At 38.9% G+C, this 16,826-nt stretch overlaps 1 protein-coding gene across 2 annotated transcripts in view; it reads left to right on the top strand.

The window, feature by feature from the left end:
• Nucleotides 1-16,826, top strand: part of GPR158 (G protein-coupled receptor 158) — a 181,054-nt gene that overhangs the window by 151,990 nt on the left and 12,238 nt on the right. For both annotated transcript variants that reach the window (XM_071735003.1, XM_071735002.1), the window contains exons 7-8: nucleotides 4,277-4,515; nucleotides 16,210-16,348. In XM_071735003.1, coding sequence (XP_071591104.1) covers nucleotides 4,277-4,515; nucleotides 16,210-16,348 — 378 coding nt within the window. The remainder of the gene's footprint in view (nucleotides 1-4,276; nucleotides 4,516-16,209; nucleotides 16,349-16,826) is intronic.

Raw genomic sequence — 16,826 nt, 5'->3', positions numbered from 1 at the left:
TAGGCTCTTCTGTGTTGATGTGGTGCCATGCATATGCAATCAGTACCTTTTCAGTTTTAAGTAGAATCACATCAGTTTACTAACTTGAAGTAACTTGTGGCATGTTAAATGTTACTCCACAAAAAGCAGATAAGTCACCCTAGGAGGGCAATATACTTTATAGGAGCTTGACCTGTTATCTTTCTGATGGAGCTTTCATATCAGAATAAAAATCATCAGTCTGGAACAGAACAGTTCGACAGGATGATTCAATAGAGCTGTGAAATGACAGATGCTAGGAATGAAAAATAAACAAACCATGCCAGGTCATTGCTGTCAAAGCAAGATCCATCAGTGGTAGTTCCTGCTACTTACACAGTCAGCTTGACCATGGTTTCTGTTCACAGGACAAATTATTGATTTGACATGAAAATTTAGTATGTTTTTATTTATTTTCTAAGATTAAACATAACATCTCAGGATGTAATTTCTACAACAACAGCTACACTTGCTGCTTGCTGTTTCCAAGCTGGTGATCCCAGCCAGTCCTGTGAACCAGCATGCTTTGTCCTTCTGCTTCATATCCACTTGCAGCATCACTTCTCCTCCCATCTGTTTGGCTTCCCTTGGCTCTTAGAGTGTGCAACCAAGCCTTCCTCTTGTCTATTTATATGGAGCCAGGCCCCCATAAAAACCCCTCAGACCACATAGTTTAATTCTCCCCAGACTTGGTGGTGCAGCCAGCAGAGCTGGGAGTTACCTGCCATGGTCTCCAGCCCTTCATTCAGCCTAAACTCTGCCTTCTGTTTACTCTGTGGAGATAGGGTGGCTATTGCATATCATCTTTAATGCTGCCTGTTCCTGCCTGTAGGTCAAAGCTTTGCTTGAAGGGAGCTGTGTCTTACAGCAAAGCAGGTAAAGCATATTGCAGTGTTCTCTCTCATCTGCCTGTAAAAAGAGCTGATGACATGTCACTGAAAATGATGGTTTGATTGTCCAACAGCACACATAAAAATGGATTGCATAAGCTAAATTGTTTTAGTTGGGAGAAGAGCTAGAAGATGCTGAGGAAGATTATTAAGTTTCCTCTTCTGCCTTAGATCAGAGGCCATACATCTCAAACAGTGCCATAAGCTTCTGCCAGGGCACTGCCTGACACTATCAGGTATTTTGGGCTTACAAAGGACAGGAGGAGGAGTCTTTCCAGTTGGTATTGCCTTGCTTGATTTTCATAATTAAACATTAATTTGCTCAGAGATTTAAATTCATAGCTACATCTATATTTATAAATTAAGCAGCATCATGGAACATTCCAGGGCACTGGAACTCCATCATCTGTCCTTCTCAACTATTCCAGTGGTCCCTGCTCTGCCCATGGCCCGTGCTAACCTGGGTGCTCCCAAGCAGTTTCCAAGGGTGGTTCAGGAACTGTCACCACAGCAGTTTGTGTGCAGCCACCCTGTGTCAGATGGCAATGGTTGTGGATGCTGGCAGTTCTCTGCTGGTTGGCATCAGTACCATAAACCCTGGGTGTATTTATTTTCCTTGTATAGATGTAGCCACCAACTCCAGTTCTTACCTCCCTGAGACGGATGTGTCTCATTTACTCTACAGCTGTTTGAACCCCATATATAGATCTCGAATAGTGCAATAAAAAGAGGAATAGTTGTAGGAATACAGGAATATTGCACTCGAACAGTGCAATTAAAAGAGGGCTGAGTATTGTCTAACCAGAAGACAGGGCATGCATTTGGACAAAGAACTCCCCTGTTTTTCTGATGGAGGGTACCAGTCAACATAAAATGTGTGTTTGCTGAGGAAATTTGGTCTCAAGTTGCAGCAGTTTGACTATTTCATGGTGAACTTTGGTAGTATATGAGTCAGGGGTACAGGAACGAGAATGACCATGCAGCCTGTGAGGAGGCATAGTCCTTGGAGGGGAAATTCCAGGGCAGTTGTCTCTGCTTTGATTCATGTTCAATAACACCTAGGAGATGAGAGGGGATGGAGATTTTCAACGCTACAAATCTAACCCAGCTTTTCTTACGGCTTCTCAGAAGAAGAATTAAAAAAAAAAAAAACAAAAACAATCCAAACTTTTTTTTTTTTTTGACAGACTGGTGTACTACTAAATATAGCTGTTTCACTGTGCTTCCATCAAAGTGTAACAGCATTATGCTTAGAAATTAACAACATCTCCATTAGAAAGCTGTCTTATACTAAGTAGTTAATGAGCTACTAACAGAAACAATGTAATGGGTCCTGCCTTGTTATGTCCAGAAAAGGCTCACATGTTGGCTTTCAGTAGAATCAGGAAAAACTGACTGCGGAGAACCGAAATACAAAGAAAAGCAAAGTTTCTAGAAGTTCTCAGCTGGTTTGTATGATTTCTTCCAGTTCTCAACGCTTCATAAACATGTGTGATGGCACAGATGGCAAATGATATCTGCAAAAAGATATGTTCCAGTTCGTTACAAAAGGAATAACTTCTCCTTTCTTTCAAAGACTCTAAGTATCGATTGGCAGTCACAACAGGAGGAAAGCCTTTGTTTACTGAGTTTTAGTGTTCTAAAAAGGAGGATTTACCAGTGCTGCCCTGGAGCATAGTGGTGCACCTGAGAGGAGGGGATGTCCTGCCTTGTCACTGTGGAGTTGTCTGTCCATCCTGCCTGAAGTCTTTGAGTAGCTGCTTCTGACCTAATCAGCTCAGCATCTGCAAAGGAAGAGCAAAACATCCATCAAACATGGGAAGATCAAGAACTGTGACTCCCTGTGGAGCAACTGTTGGGAGGGAAACAGCTGAATAATGTTGAACATATTAAAATCTCTGACTTCACCTAATGCACACTGTGCAGGCTGTGTTTGTAGTCAAATGATGATTCATTTTATGGATGTGGAAAAGCTTTTGTGCATCTGACTTAAAAGACACTGCTCTGCTATTTGTTTGAGAGGCAATGCCAGTTGCTTTTGCCTTCTTTTAGACAAATATAAGCATAATTATTCATCTGGAGTGTGATTTTTTTCATTTTTTTTTTGCTGAAAAAGCGGACCTGGCCATGGAACTGGTGTTTGGTACACTGAAAAGACCTGAGAACTGATGAGCATTTAGAAACTCAAATTTATGAAAAGCTCAGGTGGGAAACCTTGGTGATAATTTGTCTCTTCGTGGTTATCAAGTATTCATGAGATGTGGTCACACTCAGGAATCAAGAACCACTGGTTTTGAGGACAGAGTCACTGAAATAGCTCCCTTCATCACTTTGAAAAGCTTCTAACTCCAATCTCTAGAAAAATATTTAGACTTTATCCCATCCACTTCTAAAAGTTTGGGTGCATGAAAACTTATGTGATAGCCTTTCCTCACTTTTCCCAGCCTGTGTAACTTGCAGGTTCTTTTTCTCCTATGAAGACAGCAGGAGAAGGTTAGATGCTTCTGTCAGGTTCTGTGCTGCAGGCAGCACAAAGAGATGTTCTGTGCAGTGTGAAAAGTCAAACTGCTCTCTCTTCCTGAGCCAATTTTGGTTGCCCTCATGCTCCCAGCAGGAACATTCTCTGCTTTAGCAGGTGGTGACAGGCAGAGAATGCAGGTGATATTTCCTTGAACAGTTCTTGCCAGTAATAAACCTGTCCTAATAGTAAGTGCAAATGCTTCTAAAGAGAATGCTACATGTTCAGTGGGAGTTAAATGGTGTCTGTACCTGACATATGATGTGCCTTTTCTTATGGAGGTTCTGTCCCAGCTTGAAAAACACATTGGCTCTGAATAAGTGAGAACACATGTAATTAGCAAAGTGCTTTCCATGGTTATTTCTAGGAAGAGTAAAGTGTCATCTCAGAACCATCAAACTCAACTGGAAAAATACTCAAGTGCTGTTTTTTTCCTGGAAATCGTATGATTTGGGGTGAGCAGCAGACAGCATCAAAACAAAATGCAATCTTGCAGATGTTGTTGCTAATCTGTGGAAATGACCTTCCCTTTTCCACATACTGAAGTGTTCCACAGAGAGCTGGAAGGTACAAAACAGCTTGACAGGACAGTGTGTGAATGCATGTCTCTAACATAAGCGTAGCTAATATTTTCTATTATTGCTGTATATCACTCTCTGGGCAGCAATCAGTTCCATTTAAATATGAATTTTATGAAAGTAGTGTTTGGAATTTCAGTTTTGTATATACTGTTAGGGGAAAGAGTGTTGATAATTTTTCCCAATAATCTTATAGTGAAGTAAAATGAAAGTCTTAGTTCCTGTGACACAGCTAATGCTCTTTTTAATTCTACACTGTCTGAATTTTTCAGGGTTTTGAAGGTATTTCTGTCCCGAACTGCTCAGCGTATTCCATACATGACAGGTGGGCGAGTGATGAGGATGCTGGCAGTTATACTCCTGATAGTCTTTTGGTTTCTTGTTGGGTGGACTTCGGCAATAACCCAAAATCTGGAGAGAAACATTCCACTCATTGGCCAAGGGCAAACATCTGACCACCTGATCTTCAATATGTGCCTCATAGACCGCTGGGATTACATGATGGCTGTTGGTATGTTCATTTTCTATCTTATCTTTTAATTTCTATAATAAAGCTTGGTAACTTTTCATTTTTCTTCCTTTAGAATATGTTTAAGTTTTGTCAGACTGCATAACATCACGTGATTAGTTTATAGGGAAATGAAATATTGGCATATATGTTTTTTAATGGGCTGACAAGTAATACATATTTAAAATATAGTGAGAATTTTATTACTTTCAAAGGTTTGTAACTTAGATTGTAGTATCAAAGTGGTAGGTGCTCGAGAAATTTTGTCTTTGAAGACAGAAGATATGCTCTTCTATACTATCATAGTGAAAAAGACTGTAGCTAGAGTAACAAGCTTTTTGCTTCTGCATCACAGAATTTGGAAAAGCTCTTGTGTGTAAAGAGAGAAAGAACTAGGAAGACCATTCTTTCATAACCTTACAGAAATTATTATACAAATTAATGGGAATAGGAAATGTACATTCTTTCAAGGCACAGGTAGGCAGGAGCTCAAAAATGACACCCTACAGAACTCATACTGAGGTGAAAAATGATTTATTTTTGTATCAAAAATAATTATAACGAAAGGGTGGATTTTCTGTGCCAGGGCTGTTACATATATAATGTGCTTCCTCCTGATGGCCTCCAAGCTTCAGTGCTTCTGCACCTCCATTCATTGTTTCTGGTACAGTTCAGGTGTGGCACCCACTATATCAAACATAGCAGTGTTTTGAAATCTAAAATAAATTCTTGCTTTTCTGCCCTTTCCTTGTGTTCCCACTGACAGCTCCATTGCTGAGTGTTGGTGAGCTCCACATGAGAGTTGGTGGCTCCTTCACAGGAGAGTCCTGATGAGATGGATAGAAGCAGCCTGGGGGTATGAAGAGGGTTTTCTCTGAGAGGGGTGTACAAAAGCCAGTGCATAGTAATGCACAGCAGCTTTAAAGGGCAAAGCACTGCTGCCAGCTTCACCAAGGACTTTTTGTGGCTCTTAAGCTGTTGCTGTGCTCAGCTCCTGTGTCCTTTGTGTAAAATGTCAGAGGCATACGAGTCCATGTGTCAATTTGCTCGCTAGTAAACCATGCAGAGAGGAGAATAAAGGGGTAGATTTTTGAAATGTGTTTGGATTTGAGCCCTTTTTGTGTGGGGTATTGATAAAAAAACCCTATACTTCCCAGTAATGAAACAGCACTATCACCAGAGATGGTGTAAAATCAGTGAAAAGAGAGAATTGAATGTGAAACTTGATTATGTCATTTGCACTGATTCATTTTGCATCAAAATTTTACAGCATTTTACAGCCAGTAATGCAGTGCAAAGTTATTAAAACTTTGATAGTAGTGGTTGTTGCATAATGGGCAACAAATGTTTTTGTTCTCTGGATTTTATAGCTATGGTAGTGGAGTGACCAGCTGATCAACAACTCAGATCTTAATACGTAATTATGACCAGTAGTCCCTTTTTGATCAGAAGTGTGCTTAGTGTTGTTTGTACTTAGTGCTAGAAAAAACAAGGCTAGTTTTTAGTCTTATATTTACATTTAGAGGGGATTTTAATGTTTTAATGTTTTTAAAGATACACTCAAGCACAGCAGAACCAAAGCTATCTCTCAAGCCTCAACAAAATTGGGCAGGATTTCTTGTGTTCTGTCATTTTGTCATCGTACCTAAACTATCTTATAAACAGTTATGTTTATGCAATTCTTCAACAAACTATGCAGCCACATTAGTGTTACCAGGAGATGTGTACCTACAAGTCTGTACTAATGTGTGTGTATATATATGCTTGCATATATGTGTGTGTATATGTGTGAATATGCACCTTAAGATTTTTATTGTTAATAGCAGTCTGAAAAGCTTACAGCCAGGAAGCTTACAGTAGGAACTAGTTCCAAAATTAGATACTTCATCTCAGTGACATGTCAGAAGAAATACCCATAGTGAAGCATCCCCCTTTATTCCTATAATTACTTGGACCAGCCTTGTAAAAGATTCTATATGATAAATTAGTTGAGAGATAATGATATTTTATTTAAAATGCTAAAATAAAAGCACTGGATGGTAATTTATGAAAGACATGTTATTTCATTTAATTTAGTCAGGCACAGACAGTATTTTATATAAAACTAGGAAGTGTTTTGCAATGCATTCTGTCACCTGCAGCCCTTGCTGGAATACCTCCCAATTTCACTCTGCTGTCAACACTTTACTGAAATGTGGAGAGGGAATTGTCAAGGTCGCAGATTAGTGAAGTGAGAATTAACAAGGCTCTGTTAGCAAGTCTTAATGAGATGAATCCTTCATGCTACCAGAGATTATTGAAGTTACGATTTATGAAGCGTTTTCCATACTAATCATGCTACTTAGACTCTATCTCTGGAGACTTTTATTGCAGTGAATGTTTTGTATTTACATTTCCATTAAGTTTAAAAGGATGCTCTCAGTTAGAGAAGTAGGGACTTAGGCACTAAGGTTGTCACAATTTTTAGCATTGCCTCTGTACTCTGTGGTATTCTGATGAGAAAAATTAGCATTCAGAACATGGTGTTTTATCTACATAATGTAATGTAAGCTAGTATGCATTTTCCTTGAGGCTGGATACTTGTTGAGAGCTGATTTTTCACTTGCATAGCTTCTTTTGTTTCATTTGTGTTCCTTTCTGCATCACTTAAAAGGATGGGGCATCTGTCTCACTGACAAGCCATGGCATGGTTGACAACTGAAGATTTTAGAAGAAGACCTGGGGGCTTGAAAATACTCACCCACAAAGCTTTCTTCTATGGCCTGCATATATTCTATACATCTCCCTGTCTCAGCTAGATTGCAAGTTAAAACAAAGAAAACAAGATATAAACTTTTGGTACATAAGGGATTACAGTGTCACAAATCAAGCTATTGTTCTTTATCCTCAGGAAGGAATCCTATAAGTGAAAGAGGTATGAGCACGGGATTTAAAAGAACTTTCCAGATACTGGGAAAAGAAGCAAAATAATGTTTAACAAACAAAGACCCAGGCAGTATAGAAAGGAAGGCAGATACAATCGTGCACAAACAAAAAAGAAGCAGAAGTGAAATCCTGGCAGGTGGATGTTCCTGACTTCATCAGGGTCAGCGTTTCTCCTTGCACGGGTAGGATGTGAGCTGGATTTTTAAAAAATTCTCCCATGCATTCTATGTGCATTTCGATGCCTTTTTTAAAACAGAAGTGAATGCCAAGTATTTTTCCCCAGCACCTGGTTTATTCCCATCTGGCAGGAGCTGGGCTGCTCCTGTGCAGCTGTCCTGAGCTGCTTTCTGCCATAGCCCACTAATTGGTGGGTCATGCTTTGGGTCCTGGGTATCAAGAGGATTTCAGACATCAGACTGCATCATAATTACTGCATGCCCTCAGCCAGGAAAAAGAACAAATTATTTCAGGCTAATCCCAAAAGAACTCCCTCCCACCAGTCATTTGTTGATATTTAATATATATAATCTTTGCAACTAAAAAGGGTGTGAGTTGCCAGGACAGGCTCTGACAGATTGGACATTAAGAATGTCTGTACAGTTTTGAGCAAGGGCATTGTAATACAGCCTATGAGGCCCTTTATTAAATTTTCTACAGGCCCTCTGCTGCATTCAGCAGATGAGTGATTATTGTTTTTTGCTTTTTTTGTTATCCCCAGTTCATGTGGCCCTTTGCCATATTTGGGGGATGTTGTTCAGAGCATACAATGAACAAAGAACTATTCTTTTCCAAATGGGCATTTTAAAGCCTTGTTCTCCTTAGCATCTATGTACAAAGATTAAAGCCAAAATTGACAACAGTAGCTATCCATTTTGAGTGTCTGCCTTGAGACATCTAGGGACTGGTTTGTCAATGTGCTGTTTTTAGCCTCTTCTGTGTGGAAAGCACAGCCAGGAGGTACTTGTCAGAATTGGGCACTGATGAGGATCTGGCTTCAGTTCTCACATGATATTCAGAAAACGTATAATGGGAAAATAGTGATCACTTGTGAAAAGCTTAGTCTAAATTATAAGCAGCAGAAATAGAAAAATAATCCTGTGTCCTGTTCCTGCTTGCAACCTGCTCTTCCTGCCACCATGTACATCTCTTTCATAGTCTGCATTACCAGCCCTGTCTGCAGTTTATGTCCTTCATTTCTAGGGTATGGTAAGTCTGGAAAAGATGCAGGGAAGAGCAACAGAGATCATGAGAGGTACAGAACGTCTCCTCTATGAAAAGAGACTAAATCAAGTGGGACAGTTCACTTATTGCAGATTAACTGTTTATTCCAATTTATTTTGAAATAAAATATGGTAAAGGGTGATGAAGAATGGAACTGTAAAAAACAAACAAACCAACCAAAAAACCTACCAGGTGTTGCTTTGGTTTGTTTGGTTTCTGAGTTTGTTTGTTTTTTGTGATAACCAGAGTCTACATTTTTCTTTTCCTCTCTCAAAAAGAGCTACAACCCCCAGGCTGAGCAATTTGGGTTGTGTTACCTCCTGCATTAATGTTGCTTTTTCTTGGTATTTGCTACATCACAGGTGAAATCCCATAGCCTTTATTTAGGTACAATTTCTACAAATATTTCTGCTAAGGAAACCATATTTGGGTTACCTTAACTGTGTGCTTATGAATTGGTGAATTCCATATTCAGATTCTTCTGCAGGAGGAGGTGGCTTTGAGAAAGGCTGTTAGGTGTTCGACTTCTTATCTTTGCATCACCCTGTTTGAATCCACTTCTTGTATTGCTCCAAGCCTTTCCAGCCCTTCAAGTACTTTGGATACCATTGGCATTTACTTGTGTCTTCATCAAAATGTGAGAAGAGGTCCATACTCAACCTGCTTACAGCTGGTAATGGTAGGGCTCCCTGATTCTCCCTTTTCATCCACACACAAGTGAAGAGAATGATGAGGGGCACAGAGGCAGAGGAGTGGTCAGCTGGCTTTAGTAGCAGTGAACTATGGAAGGAATGAGACAGGACAATACATTTGTGTAGAGTAAGGAATAAAACGCATGAGTATAAGGGCTAAGAGAAGTGCAGAGGTGAGGGGAGTTCCTAGAGATTGTAGACCTCAGTGGTGGCATGTTTCACACAAGGAGACTCCTACACTTTCTGCTCATACTCAAGACAGTAGATATGCCTCAATTTCCAGCAAGAGCCATTTCCAGTTCACCTCAAGCCATAGGACCTGTAGACCATGGGTCAATGTGTCCCTTGCAATACTTGGAGTGGACCTGCAAGGCAGGCTTGTGGCTGTGTGGAGGATGGTGTGTGCTGTGTCCTCCACCAGCCCATGGACCTCTGCTCTTCTTTCAGCCTTGCACAGCCACAGACCATGGAAGTTCTGATAGAAAAAAAAAAAATCAGGATTTGGCACCATTAATTCTTGCTTCACGCATAGGTCTCTAGCTAATTAAAATTATGTTGAGATATGGTGAGAGAGGCAGATAAACCTCGGGTAATTTATAATTTGCTAGGAATAATTCAATACTAAAGACTTACATATGTAATCATAGCTCATTAAAATATCTGAAATTGTTCCTATTGAAGAATAAGACTTCTCCTGTGACATGGTGCAGCTCTCCAGGTGGGAGATTGGACTCAGTGAGGCAGAACGAGGCTGCACTGGCTGGCAACTCTGGAGCAATTGAGGACACACTTTTTTTCCTAATTTAAAAGCGTGCACTTGGCTCCAGTCAGCACCCTGAGTGAATGGATGGATGGAAGATCCCTGTGTCCTGAGCCATAGCTCACTTCATTTCAGTAAAGTGGATTAAAAATGTAGGCATTAGTCTGATGAAATGAAGTGTGATGGAGAAGCTGATGAGTTGTTGTAGCTGTGTTATGGATATAAGTAGAGTTGTAATCAGTAATTTGTGTTCAAAAACTGAGAGAAAAATGTTGTAACTGATGGAACTTCACTGTTTTGCCAACAGTACAAAGTTCAGAATACCAAATGAAATTTTTCAGGTTGCAGCTGTGATGGGCTTTCCCTTATTAATGTAATGCAATTGGCTCCAAAGAGCTCCTTTCAGCAGCTTTAGCCCTCAGCCATCTCCACTTAGAGGCTGTCCTGAAAAAGGGCAAGAGAAAGGTGTTTCTGACAGGGTGGGAGGGCTGAGGAGCCACTGGGACAACCTGTTCCTGTGCTAACCATGGTGGGAAGGAAACTCTTCGGTCAGGATTTAAGCTGTTTATAAATAGCAGTAAATTTATTTCCACTGTCATCTTGCAGTGCCAGTGTGGCCTTATCCCCATTTTGCACAGTCAGAGCTGAGGCACAATAACATTAGGGTTACATAGTCCATTTAATCTGGCTGCCCATTTTGCAATGCATTTGGCTCAGTTACAGAGCTTAGTCTATTCTATATATAACGTGTTATGTACAGTCTCGTAGGCTACAGATACAGCTCTGTGTGCTCAGTTCTGCTGCAAATTGCAGCAAAAACGCCTAGGTTGGCACCCAATAGCAAGAGAAATGCTCTCTGTGATGACCTTTGCAAAGCTGGGCTTGAATGTTTGATTTTTTTTCATGTGCACAGGAGACTGAGGTACAGACAGTTGGAATTCAGTTGTGCTTGTGCACAAGACTGCTTTTTTTCCTTTGCATTCCTTTCTCTCACTCACTAGTTATCCAAATGTCATTTGCAACAAATTACAGAGCTTTCTTCATTAGCCAGTCTTGATTTATCTCTGGAATTGCTCTGTCACATGCATTAAATGAGTCTGGTTTCTTAAGAAATTATACTGTTAACCGAAGGTGATGTATGCACAAGTAAGTTAAGGCTGCATAAACAATAGTTTTATTTTAGTGCTGTCTGATTCTTTGAGACAGCAAAGCTGGGGAAGTCAGGGTGAAGTACTTTCCAAAAGCCTCTAAGAAGAGTTGATGTGTGACCCCTGTTCAAAAATCCTGCTTTGTATTTCTTGATTTTCCACATTTCCATATATGATCATTGCTTTTCTGAAGCCTTTTTTTCTTATCTCCCCTGAAGTCATGCCCTTACTGTCTTTGGTCCATTTGTCATCCTTTGGGTGTTCTCTTCCCATTCCTACTTGAGTCTTAGGAGGCTCTCAGTGGCTTTTCCAGATCCTGGAATAGAGGAAGGTGACTTTGATCACTGCTTTCAGGTCATCCTATCTTGTTCTGTGCATTCAGGCAAAGTACAGACACCTGCAGAGCAGGCAATGAGAGAGGATATGGATTAACACAGGAATTTACTTGTTCTAAGGGCTGGTCAGGCGGGAGTGGGTCAGTCTGCATTTGCCATGCTGTGCAAGGCATGACACTGAAAGAAACAGAGACTGTCTCTGGACAAGGCTTTGCCTTGTATTGGCTTTAAATGTGAAAAAAAATTGCAACACAGACAACTGCATGTTTAGCAAAACCTGGTAAGCATATAACCCAGATCTTCAGAAGAAGTTTCATTAGGGCAATAAAGCCAACCTTGAGCCCATCCTTCTCTGTAAAGCAGATGGGTATCACTTACTGTGAACATATTATTGCCTTCATTATCAGAAGTTGCAGAATATGAACAATGGCCTAAAAAAATCCCAGGTGAGCAGGCATGGCACACTCTTAGTTATAACAGTTCAGTGGCATTGGGCATGTGTCTGGCCCAGTGTGTTGTATGACCAAACTCAGTGTTCCAAAATGCTCTATTTTCGAAAAACACGATGGGCAAGCAAAAGTAATAATGATTTTAAAACACCAAAGGATATAACTAAGCATATTGATTAGATTGTGCAAAGACCAGAAATAATGTTATGTGGATAAGAAATGCATTATGACTTGCAAGAGAGCTATTTAAATGGTAATTTATTTTGTGCACACGGCAACATTTTTTTTCATCTCTTACTTTCCATTCATATATTCATCCATTTATGCCTTTAAAGCAATTGTCCATTTTCTTATTCTCTTATCTATCAGATTAGCACCTGATACCTGAATGTATGGTCTGGAGTTTAGCTATTGCCAAGTTTATTTCAGAGCTCTTTTATGCTTGGTTTTTTTGTCTTGACATGTTCTGTCCAGAGAGCTGTTTGGCAGAACTCTCTCCTAGGAATTTCCATCATTTTTCAGAGCGAAAAGAAGACATTTCGTGTTCTTGTGCTGGATAAGTAAAAGGGGTTGATTTATAAGCCTTATGGTAAAGCATATGTAAAGGAACAAGATCATGTTTTGAGGCTTGACTTGGGTTTGCAGGTTTGCAGTATGCTAAGATAATCCTTTAGTGGTCAGGAAGTCACTCTTCTACACCAAGCTTTTAATGCAAAATTATTCACCAACCCGAACAGAAATTTCATATCTCACAGATTTTTATTATTCTTTTAAAGATATTTGGCACTAAACAGGCACTAGTGTGCCATAGGCAGAACTAAATAAGTCTCAGAGATGAGTGGTATGTTAAAACCATGTTGCACGGTGCCCAGATGTCCTCCGTTTTCTACTTGTCTATCTATCTGTCTGTCTGTCCATCTATTTGAAGTTAGTTATGTGTTTTTCATCAGTAAAATAAATACATTAATGCATCGTCCTATTTTATATTAAGAAACTGAAAAGGCCATTTTGTCATACAGCAAAATTTTATAAAATCTTCGATTTTTTATTTAAAATTGCACTACTGGTCTGTAGCTCATTATATGAACTTGCTTTCCCCCCTCAAGCACAGCTTCTCTATAATACATTTAAGATGTGTAATTAGTGGTTTAGATAATTGGTTTTCTTTCAGTCTGTGGTGTTTGTTATTGCTAATGAAGTTATTGTAACATTTGCCTTAGCAAATACAGGAACTCTGTTATTTTACCCTATGTTTTAAAACCTATTCCCTATTTGTGTTGCGTATGAGATGTCACACTAATTATTATCTGCAGACAGAAATGCCAGCTCTCCTCTAAATGTAAAGCTTTTATAAAAACATTACACACTGAATGGTGCAAACTACTGTTATGTAGATTAATACTTGGAAATCTCTTGTCTTAGGAGCTCCTTGAAATTATGAATGTGCAATTGAAAACTGACATTTTCAGAATTAATATTGGAATGGAATGGAATTGGAATGGAATTTTTTTTTTTTTTTTTTTTTTTTTTTTTGTAAACATGGCTTTTCCCCTTTCATTTTCTTTCTGGGATTCCTGTATACAGATCAGAAAAAATAATTTTAAAATTAGTTATTTTAAATCTTCAAACTTAGAACAGATCTTTTTTTTTCTTGTAAAAATAAGCTAAATTTAGCCCACAGTCTAGTTTCAGTAGGAATACCTTCAGTATTTATGCTTGTATTTTCATCCCTTTAAAAGGCAGACTTTCTCAAATTCTCAGCCTCTGATCTTTTCAATCAGCAAGAGACTCAAGGCTCTTCTCACTTCATCTGAGGAAGAGAAGGAAGAAAGGACCATGGGTAGTTTTGTGCAGTATGCCTGTTATTTCACAATTAGTTCATCTATTCAGCTCTGCTAACATTTGTGAGGGATCCTTTGATCTTATTTCGCTGAAATAAAATTTACATTCCATTTGTTCAGAGAAGACTCTAGGAGCAAAATGGCTTGGTAGGTTGTTCCTGCATAGGTGTTTTTAAGAAACCAGAGTAATGGACTTCACTGGTAGCATAGCTAATTATGAATGAAATGGAAGTAGCAGACAGTTTGCCCAAGTGACAAATATAGGGAGGATGTGGTAAGACTTACCTCTGTATGTGCTGTTGTAAAGCTCAAAACCAGGCTGGTACACACAGGATTTATACCATGCTTTTTTCATACTGACACTCAGTAAGGTCCCAAGTCAAACAGTTAAAGTCAACAGGCTTATTGTTGTTGGTATTTTGTTGAGGAAGAAAAAAAAATAGCAGCATGTGTGGACTACAACCTTTCAGATGTTTGGTTATATGTAAGTGGTAAAACTGCTGGATTTACATAGTGTATGTACTAGTAAAAAGGATGAGTTTAAAGCTAGACCATATGTTTTTAATAAAAATAAGAAACAGCAGTGTTACTCAAACTGAACTCTTATCAAAGCACAGAAAGATCTGTGTGGCTGAAATAATTTTATCAAAATGTGTTTCTTACTGGTTTTATCTGAAATTAGTAGCAAAATTAGAAGTTTCAAAAATCTGTAACTTTTCTACAGCAGTTACATGCTGTTAACAGTATTCAATCTGTTGCTAATGTGGTTTCACAAATATTTGAGTCCTTATGAAAAACCAGACCAGTAATTATTTGCTGATAAGTACTATAGGTCAGTATCACTCATCAGCTGTTCTAGTTACAGTAGAATAACATGTATTGACAAAAAGTATGAGAAAGAACTGAGTTTCTATTATACTGTATTTTTACTGTATATTTTGAATGTATTTCTATACTGTAAATGTAATTTTTTTCCATATTGAGGTATAGTAATAATTTAAGATGCAATCACAAAGTACAAAAATTCACAAAACAGAGAAAAAGATTAATGAGGGAGTTTCCTTTATATCAAAGAGCCAATGCTTTCAGAGATGACCTGCCAGAACATCTGAGTGCCTAGATTAGGGTACTCATCAGAGTCCTCTCAGTGGAGAGGCATGGAACCTACTCTTGTGTCAGGATGTGATGGTTTGCACCACTAACTCTGTTCATAGACAGTAGGAGCATTAGGGGCTGAGCTAGGAACCTCATTTTTCATTGACTGGCCTTAGGTGAGCTAAATCCCATCCCTCCCATTTTACTTTCTTCTCTCAAATAGATGAACTTGCTTTGAGCAGAGTTGGATGTACGGTGGTGTCACTAATGTAATAGTCAGTAAGTAAAGGGCTACAATGATCAGTGGAACAGAGATGGCATTGGAGGGGTCTGTCATGGAACTGCACATTGCTGTGTAGGCTCAACCACTTCCAGCCATTGTCAACCCAGACTGCAAGGCAAGAGGCACAGGTGCCAGCTCTACTCATAGCTGCATGGCAGAGCTGTGTTGGTCTTTTTTGTTTTGTTTTTGTTTTCTGGAGGGAGAGGTTTTTCAAAATGTGTATGAAATGATTTTGTTTCTATCAAAAGCAAAATGATGTCACAGCAGACTGTTTACTGGAACTGCAGTCAGAGTACTGCTGGGTGCAGATGAGTTAGTTCTAACGGGATAGTTGAAGATGAGCCTGACCCTTTATTCCTCTTTTTTCCATTTACTCATTTCTCTCCTAATGGAGGGAAACACGTCATTTGTTATAATTACATTAAACTCTCAGAAGTGACTCATCATACTATGTGCACTGGCAGAATGAGCTAGCATGAGCAGAGGATTTTTTTAACCCAAAATATATTGCTATGTCTGAGTTATAAACCTTTGAAATGAAACTGTTGTCTTAAAAAGTTTGTAGTCTAGTAGTAGCAGCTGTATGTGCCTCTGTAACATGAACCAAGGCTACAAAAAAAATTATTTTAAGTGATGTAAAACTTCTGCAGTACCAATTCAATAAACAAGTGAGACACTATTAGAAATTGTCTTAAAGTTTGCCTATTGAAAAATGGAAACAACATGAATTTCCTTATCTGGAAAAAAGAAATGTGTAAAATGAAAATCAGATCTATCATGTGCAGTGGCAAATTCTATGTGTATACATATGTGTGTGCATATGTACATATATGAGTGTACGCTGTCTTTGCATAGAGACTCATACAGAAGCTACTATAGTACTTCAAAATATCTTCCTTTTTATATATAAAACTAATTGCAAATTATTTCTTTTTGTTCTTCTCACAGCTGAATTTTTATTCCTCTTGTGGGGTGTTTATCTCTGCTATGCAGTGCGGACAGTCCCATCAGCATTTCATGAGCCACGTTATATGGCTGTTGCAGTTCACAATGAGCTCATTATCTCTGCTATATTCCATACAATTAGGCAAGTGATCTGTAGATCTAGTAATTAACTATTTATCTTTCAGGTTTCATATGGTGCAACTTAAAATGGGTGAATGGGATAGGATGAATAATGGAAGGTCTCATAAATTCTGCAAATTAAGTGATTACTAAACTTAAAACTGTTCCCATAGGACTGAAGAATATGTACAGTCAACTGGTTAGTTGTATAATTAGGGTTTTTTTCAGTATAGGTAGCTGGTTTTGGGTCAAAGTTAAGTATGTATGATGAACTAGATAGAGCAAAACTACTGTCTGTCTTCAGTCATCTGCATACTGCTCACTGGTTTGTATCTGTAAAAAAACATCAGGTAAGAATGTTGGTTTATATGAACTTTTCCTAGTGTGTAACAGATTGGCAAGGTGCAGCTGTATGTTAAGATAATGGGTTTGTGCATGAAGCATAGTGTTTTATATGCTGACATAAAAAATTGCTATGCATATAATGCTAGAGCAGTAAC

This window comes from Heliangelus exortis, chromosome 2 (assembly GCF_036169615.1).
Source record: "Heliangelus exortis chromosome 2, bHelExo1.hap1, whole genome shotgun sequence".
Taxonomy (NCBI): domain Eukaryota; kingdom Metazoa; phylum Chordata; class Aves; order Apodiformes; family Trochilidae; genus Heliangelus; species Heliangelus exortis.
This window is presented reverse-complemented; position numbering and strand designations above follow the sequence as displayed.